This window comes from Mus caroli, chromosome 8, assembly GCF_900094665.2.
Source record: "Mus caroli chromosome 8, CAROLI_EIJ_v1.1, whole genome shotgun sequence".
Classification (NCBI taxonomy): Eukaryota; Metazoa; Chordata; class Mammalia; order Rodentia; family Muridae; genus Mus; species Mus caroli.
The window spans coordinates 16,837,379-16,846,751 of NC_034577.1; the positions used below are offsets into that span (position 1 = coordinate 16,837,379).

At 37.8% G+C, this 9,373-nt stretch overlaps 1 protein-coding gene across 1 annotated transcript in view; it reads left to right on the plus strand.

The window, feature by feature from the left end:
- Window positions 1-9,373, plus strand: part of LOC110300151 (phosphatidylinositol 3,4,5-trisphosphate 3-phosphatase TPTE2-like) — an 82,157-nt gene that overhangs the window by 30,446 nt on the left and 42,338 nt on the right. The window contains exons 10-11 of the mRNA XM_021170221.2: window positions 5,708-5,758; window positions 8,988-9,149. Coding sequence (XP_021025880.1) covers window positions 5,708-5,758; window positions 8,988-9,149 — 213 coding nt within the window. The remainder of the gene's footprint in view (window positions 1-5,707; window positions 5,759-8,987; window positions 9,150-9,373) is intronic.

The window sequence follows — 9,373 nt, forward strand, 5'->3', positions numbered from 1 at the left end:
TCTCTCTCTCTCTCTCTCTCTCTCTCTCTCTCTCTCTCTCTCTCTCTCTTCCTTGACCAAGTTATCATTGAGTAGAGAGTTATTCAGTTTCCATTACTATGTGGGATTTCTGTTGTTTTTGTTGTTGTTAAAGACCAGTCTTACTCTGTGATGATCTGATAGAAGGCATGGGATTATTTCAATCTTCTTGTATCTGTTGAGGTTTGTTTTGTGTTCAATTATATGGTTAATTTTGCAGAAGGTACTATGCAATGCTGAGAAGATGGTATATTATTTTGTTTTAGGGTAAATGTTCTGTAGATATCTGCCAGATCCATTTGATCCATAACTTCTGTTAGTTTCACTGTATCTCTGTTTAGTTTCTGATTCCATTATCTGTCCATTCGTGAGAGTGGGGTGTTGAAGTCTTCCACTATGATTGTGTGAGTTTTAGTGTGTGTGTGTTTGAACCTTAGTAACATTTCTTTTACAAATGTGGGTGCCCTTGCATTTGGAGTATAGATGTTCAGAATTGAGAGTTCATCTTGGTGGATTTTTTTCCTTTGATAAGTATGAAGTGTCCTTCCCCATCTCTTTTGATAACTTTTGGTTGAAAGTCTATTTTATTGGCTAGTCCAGCTTGTTTCTTGAGACCATTTGCTTGGAANTTTTTTTGCCAGCCTTTTACTCTGAGGTAGTATCTGTCTTTATCACTGAGGTATGTTTACTGTATGCAGCAAAATGCTGGGTCATGTTTATGTATTCAGTCTGTTAGCCTATGTATTTTTATTGAGGGATTTAGTCCATTGATGTTGAGAGATATTAAAGACCAATGGTTGTTGATCTATGTTATTTTTGTTGTTAGTGGTGGTATTATGTTGGTGTGGTTCTCTTCTTTTGGGTTTGTTAGGAGATGATTAATTTCTTGGTTTTCCTTGGATGTAGTTTCCCTATATTAGAGCTTTCCTTCTGTTATCTTTTGTAGGGTTGTCATGGAATATCTTGGTTTCTCCATGTATGGCGATTGAGAGTTTTGCTGGGTATAATTTTGGGCTGGCATTTGTGTTCTTTTAGGGTCTACATGACATCTGTCCAAGATCATCTGGGTTTTAGAGTCTCTGTTCAGAAGTCGAGTGTAATTCTGATAGGTCTACCTTTATATGTTCCTTGACCTTTTTCCCTTACCACTTTTAATATTCTTGCTTTGTTCTGTGCATTTAATGTTTTGATTATTATGAGCCGGGAGGAATTTCTTTCTGGTCTAATCTATTTGGTGTTCTATAGGCTTCTTGTACATTTATGGCCATCTCTTTTTCTAGATTTGGGATGTTTTCTTCTGTAATTTTGGTGAAGTTTTTTTCTGGTCCTTTGGGATTGGGACTCTTCACTCTCTTGTATTCCTATTATTCTGAGGTTTGGTCTTTTCATTGTGTCCTGATTTCCTGTATATTTTGGGTTCGAGCTTTTTGCACTTTGTATTTTCTTTGACTGTTCTGTGGTATCTNCTATGNATCTTCTATGCCTGAGATTCTCTCTTCTATCTTTGTAGTCTTTTGGTGATGCTTGCATCAGTAACTCCTTATTTCTTTGCTAGGTTTTCCATCTCCAGGATTCCCTCCCATTGTGATTTCTTTATTGTTGTTCTTTACATTTTTAGATCCTGGACATTTTTGTTCAATTCTTTCACCTGTTTGATTGTGTTTTTCTGTATTTCTTTAAGGGATTTATGTGTTTTCTCTTTAAGGTCTTCTACTTGTTTCCCTGTGTTCTTCTGTATTTCTTTAAGGGAGTTATATATGTCCTTCTTAAGGTCCTCTATCATCTTCATGAGATGGGATTTTAGATCAGAATCTTGCTTTTCAGGTATGCTCTGGTATCCAGAGCTTGCTGTGGTGGGAGAACTTGGTTCTGATGGTACCAAGTGGCATGGGTTTCTGTTGTTTATTGTCTTATGCTTGCCTCTTGCAATCAGGTTAACTGTTAACTGGTCTTGCTGTCCCTGGCTGGAGCCTATCACTCCTATGAGCATGGTGATGTTGGATCTCCTCGAGTCAGGCTATCTCTGGGAGTGGCAGGGTGTCTGGTGCTCCTGATCTTCGAGCCTGGTTATGACAGACCTCCTGGGAATCAAGTGGTCTCTGAGTGTAGGCATGTGAGCAGGGTGTTGGAGCACCTGATCTGCTCCTGGGCACCGTTGTGGAACAGAAAGATGATGTGTCTCCAGAAGGGTGGATAGATCCTGAATCTGCTGGGTCCCATGGGGAGGGGGGTCCCAGTTAGGCCAGGTATTGGGGTGGGGTGGGCAGGACTCACCTGTTAGCCTGGTTGTGATAGACCTCCTGGGAATCAAGCTGTCTCTAGATGTGGGAGGGAATCTGGAGTGCTAGCTCTGCCCCAGGCAGAGTTGCAAGCTGGAACCCTCTTGTTTTCAAGATAGGGATTCTATGTGTAGCCCTAGCTCTCGATTTGTAGAACAGGATGGCCTTGAACTCACAGAGGTCTGCCTGTCTCTGTCTCCCAAGTGCTAGAATTACAGGCACATGTTACCACACCCGACCAAAGCATTTTTTTAACAAGGTATTCCACTTGACAATTCAGTCCTAAATTGCTTGGCAAATGGAGTTCTTTTCAGAAATTTCTTTCCTACAGCTATATCTTGTAGGGAACTGCCTGTGTTTTCTTCTAGCAGTTTTAGTGTTTCAGGTTTCAACTGAGGTCTTTGATTCACTTGCATCTAATTTTCGGGTATGGTGATAGATATAGCTCTAATTTCATTCTTCTGCATGAGGACATCCAGATTCCTGGCACCATTTGTTGGAAATGTTATTTTTACAACTGTGTTGTTTTTTGCTTCTTTGTCAAATATGAGAAGGCTGTAACCACACTTGGGTCTTCTGTTCCATTAGAATACATGTTTACTTTGTGACAATGTCATATGATTTTGTTATTGTTTCATTATAATATACCTTGAGGTCTAAAATGGCAATCTCTCCAGTATTATTCTTTTTGCGCACAGGTCTTTTCTGGTTCCATATGAATTTTAGGATTTTTTCCATTTTTGGGAGGAATGAAATGGAAATTTTGAGTGAGGTTGAATTGAATCCTTAAANTGCTTTTGGTAGGATGGTCATTTTCACAGTATCAGTGCTACCAATTCATGAACCTGGGGTATGTTTCCATTCTCTGGTGTCTTTCTTAATTACTTTCTTGAGAGATTTCAAAGTTTGTTTTTCACCTCCTTGGTTAGGGTTATTCTACGTTACTTTATTGCCTTTGATACTGTTGTTAATCAGGGTGTATGGGTGATCTCTTTCTCTATATGTTTGTCATGGTGTATTGGAAAGGTTTTATAAATTCTCATGTACTGTGCCCCTTTGTTGAAACTGTTATTATTTCTAGCAGTTTTCTGATAGAATTTTGAAATCTCTTATGTACAATACACTATCATCTGTAACTAAGAATAATTTGAATTTTCTTTGCTATGGACCTATAATTTCCTTCTCTTCCATTATTGCTTTGGCTAATACTTCTAGCTGTACACTGTGAGGATAATTGGCAGCCCTGTCATATCCAGGTTTTAATGAGATTGTTTTGTGGTTTTCTACATTTAGGACAATGTAGCTGTGGGTTTTCATATATAACCTTTAGGATGCTAAGGTGCCTCACTTCCAGGTCTACTTTCTCTAGGGATTTTATNATGAAGTGTGTTGGATTCTTGCCAAAGGTTGTGTTTTACATCTCTTGAAATAACTATATGCCTTNCTCAGGTAACTTGCATGCTTTACTATGTTTATTGTTTATGCACATTGAGCCAACACTGCATTTCTAGGATTAAGCCAACTTCACCATGGAGAATGAATTTCTAAATATGTTTTTACTCAGTGTACGAGTATTTTACTGAGGATTTTTGTATCTCTGTTTATCAGGAATGTCTGTCTGTCATTTTGCTGTGTCTTTACCTTCTTTGGGTATGAGAAAGATACTGGATTCACCAAAAGAGTTTGGGAGTGCCCCTTCAGTTTGTATTTGTAAAAAGAAATCCATTATTTTGTTGCTAGGACTCTGATGTCTCTCTACTGAAGACCAGCCTCAACAGGTCAGGGGAAACTGAGGCAAGGGCATAAAGTCAGTGATTGATCATTCAGTAGACATATCTCTGAGGGAACAAAGCTTGATTATCTGGGGCCTGCACTTCATGTGATCAATGAGAGACTCTTTGAACTCTTAGGGGTCCAGCAAGAAGGACATACACACAAACTGCATACATACCTACATACATACATACACACACAAACCACACACATACACACACACACTTGGTGGATGAAGCAACCTCAAACAACTTCATACATACATACATTCATACACATACATATATATGAAGTTGTTTGAGCTCTATTTTTTACCTTAGCCTTTTTAGACCACATAAGACAGAAGTCTCTATTCAAGAAACATATTACCTCATAGCCATAAGTTACATACTCTCTGTAAACAATCACCACAAGAACATATTCTTCAAAAACAGGTTAAAATCATTGTACAAAAGGAAAGCACAACAGGATTATTGATTATATATTCTTCTTTTGAAAGTCATACCTAACTAAACATTTTCCATCTATCACTCTCTCCACAAGTTCATCATGACCCCAAAGCAACAATTCTTTTGTTATTGATTGACAAAGTGTAAGCAAGCTAAATCTATAGTAGCAAGTTTTCNCTCATGCTTAGCTGACAATAATTTATAGTTATCAAAAAACAGATCATCATCTTGCGTCTTATTTTTGAAGTCTTGTTCGTCTAAACTGGCTAGTCATCTCTTCTCTATTCTTATTCTCACTGTCGAATTCTTTGCTCTTTGTTTATAACCCTGTCTTTTCATGGTACACGCCAAAACCTGTGGTCACATCCCTAGATCACAAGATTCAGGAACTCAGACCCAACCNAGAATGAAATGTTTTCTTTGCTCATTAACTTGTCCCAAGTCTATTTTTCTCTTCCAAGTACAAGCATGGTTGTAAAGCACAAAGGCTCACTGTACTCTTTTTCAGACCTATGCCACCCTCACTATTCTACAAGAGAGGGGCACATTCTACCCTTACTTCTAACTTTATTATGTCTTTCTGGCAAAACAATTTAAACCACATTTCCTTAAACATAATCAACTGTCCTAACTTCCTAAAACTAAATCAAATCTGGAATTCTGTAAAATCATTAATTCATCTAACCAATGTTATTGTATGAGNATTCATCTCATATTGATGTGTAGGAGAACTGCCCAATAGATCAGGCCGTCTTCAGAGAGCTCACAGCAGCTCCTCTCACATAGCATCAGCCATCTACCCAAGCCTGGTGATTTGCCCAAGATCCTAATTTGCTAATGGAAGAGCAGACATGGGAATATTTCTCCCCTGAGCACTCTTACCCATCTCCATGGCATGATGCTTTATTTTACTAGTCTCCAGCTCAACGTTTCCTTAAAGTTGGAGCTGGAACTTTACATGCAGAAGATAAGTTGCTAAATACCCAACACATAGTGTTTTATTTACATATATTCTAGATAGGAACAAAAAAATGTAAACATTTTACTTAGGAGCACAGAACATTTGGTATGCAACTGATGAGAACTTTTATTTAAAATTTATACTTATAAAGAGCTTTCTTTCGTTTCGCTAAGTTTATAGCATGTTGGGGGAATGTGTGATTGATTTAGTTTTACTAACTTTTTTAGGAATGTGGTTAAGAAATTTGTGCGCATCCTTGTGTCCTCGGTTGCCTTCAGGTATGTGAATGAACAGAAATGGAAGTAATTAAATATCTATGATATTTAATTATAAAAGTTTAATGAGAAAGGACCTCCAATAACCAAGACAGAACAAAGTAAAAGAATGTCCATTGTCAGTATGTTGCTAATTAGCTCACGAATCCATATTTAATGCAGTCTAACCTATCTTAGAGGTTAGGTTAAAACTGGACATTTAAGATGTACAAAGAAATAACCTTTGCTCAAAACTAAATCGCAGCATATTAATATTTTCTAACTCAAAAATGTAAAAATAATGAATCATATATTCTATAAATATAAATTCTATAAGTATAAGCTAAATCTCCTATACACTCAAAATTACTCAATTCCTGAACTATATTTTTTTAGATTTCTTTTCTACCTGATGACTCAGATTTATATAACATAATTGCTTCCTTTAAAATTAATATTATATGTGTGTATAATGTTTTACCTATTTGTGTAGGTATATGTACAAGTATTTGCAGGTATGTGTATCTGTGTGTGTATGTAACTATGTGTGTGTTTCTGTGTGTGTGTGTGTGTGCTTATATGTGTTTGTCTATGTGTGTATGTTTGTATGTGTGGTCTGTGTATGTCTCTGTGTGTAGCTGTATGTTTGTGTGGATGTGTGTTTGTGTATGTATGTTTGTATGTGTTTGTGTGTGTATGTTTGTATGTGTGTGTTTGTGTGTGTTTATGTCTGTGTGTATGTGTGTGTATGTCTCTGTGTGTGTGTCTGTATGTTTGTCTGTGTTTATGTCTGTGAGTATGTGTGTATGTTTGTGTGTGTGTCTGTATGTGTTTGTGTGTGTTTATGTCTGTGTGTATGTGTGTGTATGTCTCTGTGTGTATGTCTGTATGTTTATCTGTGTTTGTTTATGTCTGTGAGTATGTGTGTATGTATGTGTGTGTGTTTATATGTGTTTGTTTCTGTGTGTATGTGTGTTTGTCTGTGTGTGTTTGCGTCTGTGTGTGTATGTTCCTCTGTGTGTTTGTCTGTGTCTGTGTATGTTCCTCTGTGTGTGTGTGTGTGTGTGTGTTCCTGTGTCTGTGATACAAGACCACAGATCTACTATTGGGTATCTCTTGTCATCTTACTCTTTTTAAATAGGGCCTCTCATTGTACCAGTGCTCACTGACTAAGCTAGGTTGACTGGCCAACGAGCTCCATGGATCCTCCTGCTTCTGCCTCCCTAGGACTGGGGTTACAGGTGCTGTACTGCTCCTAACTTTGCATAGGTGCTGAGGATGGACCTCAGGTCTTCAAACTTTAATGGCAGGTGTTTTACTACTGAGTTATCTTGATAATTCCAAAATTAATAATATTTCAACAGACTCTTTGGTTATTAAAGAAAAACACTTTAAAGTTGAATTAATTCATCTTTGTAGTTTAGGAAAATAATTCATGTATAAGGAGTTTTTAAAAAAATATGCAAGAAAAGGCTTAAAAATACTTAAGAATTTAATTAACCATGCAACTGTTTATGGAATTGAATTCTTTTTCATGTTTCCACCCTGTGTGCAGGATCCATGTGTGCACCCATGAATATAATCAGGCAGTTTTTGAAAATTTCACTGAGAAAAACTTCTTACTGGTTACAGCATTTTTTAAAAAAAAATTTATTTATTTATTTATTTATTTATTTATTTATTTTATTATATGTAGTACACTGTAGCTGTCTTCAGACACTCCAGAAGAGGGCATCAGATTTTGTTATGGATGGTTGTGAGCCACCACGTGGTTGCTGGGATTTGAACTCAGGACCTTTGGAAGAGCAGTCAACACTCTTAACCGCTGAGCCATCTCACCAGCCCCATGTTTACAGCATTTTTTTTTTATTTTTAATATTTTTATTACATATTTTCCTCAATTACATTTCCAATGCTATCCCAAAAGTCCCCCATAGCGCCCCCCACTTCCNTACCCACCCATTCCCATTCTTTTGGCCCTGGCATTCCCCTATATTGGGGCATATAAAGTTTGCAAGTCCAATGGGCCTCTCTTTCCANTGATGGCCGACTAGGCCATCTTTCGATACATATGCAGCTAGAGACAAGAGCTCCGGGGTTCTGCTTAGTACATCATGTTGTTCCNACAATAGGGTTGCAGATCCCTTTAGCTCCTTGGGTACTTTCTCTAGCTTCTCCATTGGGAGCCCTGTGATACATCCAATAGCTGACTGTGAACATCCACTCCTGTGTTTGCTAGGCCCCGGCATCGTCTCACAAGAGACAGCTATATTTGGGTCCTTTCAGCAAAATCTTGCTAGTGTATGCAATGGTGTCAGCGTTTAGAAGCTGATTATGGGATGGATCCCTGGATACGGCAGTCTCTAAATGGTCCATCCTTTCATCACAGCTACAAACTTTGTCTCTGTAACTCCTTCCCTGGGTGTTTTGTTCCCAATTCTAAGAAGGTGCACAGTGTCCACACTTTGGTCTTCATTCTTCTTGAGTTTCATGCGTTTAGCAAATTGTATCTTATATCTTGGGTATCCTAAGTTTTGGGCTAATATCCACTTATCAGTGAATACATATTGTGTGAGTTCTTTTGTGATTGTGTTACTTCACAAGCCATCTCACCAGCCCCATGTTTACAGCATTTTTAAATGGACTATATGACTCATCTCTTCGCTCCTTTTTGTTGCTAAAGTCTTAAATATATTTGGTTAAATGTGATTTAATTCATTGTGAAAAAATTTGTAAAAAAACTCCTCATGAATTCTGAGCATTTAAAGAGTTTATACTGAGAAACTTGTGACTTCAGATTTATTGTTCTAGCTTGGAGTTCTAAATCACACCCCTGCCAGGGGAAGTGGAGGGGAAGGGGCTTGGGGCATACTTTATCTACTAACTGCTACTTTTATTGGGTGAAAGCTGAACTTTAAAAAAAAAAAAGTAGAGGGGCTGGTGAGATGGCTCAGTGGGTAAGAGCACCCGACTGCTTTTCCAAAGGTCCGAAGTTCAAATCCCAGCAACCACATGGTGGCTCACAACCATCCATAACAAAATCTGATGCCCTCTTCTGGTGCGTCTGAAGACAGCTACAGTGTACTTACATTAAATAAATAAATATATATTTAAAAAAAAAAGATTCTAAAGCACCATTGTTCTTTCTCCCATAGGACAGTTTAGGTCTAAATAAGGACCTGGGAACATCTAACCATTGGCTTTAATATTGTGTAACTGTATGGAAGTAATACCTCCACTCTATTTCTTTTAGAATATTTGGAATTTTCCTGGTCATTCTGGATGTATTTCTTGTGGTTGTCGATCTAAATGTCTCTGAAAACAAAATTTATATTCCTTTGGACTATCGTTCCATTTCTTTAGCGATTGCTTTATTTTTCTTCGTGGATGTTCTTCTTCGAGTGTCTGTAGAAGGGTAAGTGTGATTCTGTTTTGTTTAAGAATAAGGCCATTTCTTTAGCGATATAAGAAGTATTCTATAAGAAATGTCAGATCAGCTCAAACAGTGGGTCCTTCTTCATCAAAATGATTCTCCTTGTAGATATGTGTTGTGTCCGGCCAGCAGATCACAGCCTGGGTTCTAGCCTGGAAAGGCATTTTGGAAACCTGGAAGAGAAGAGGGGCTAGGCGGCGAGAGAA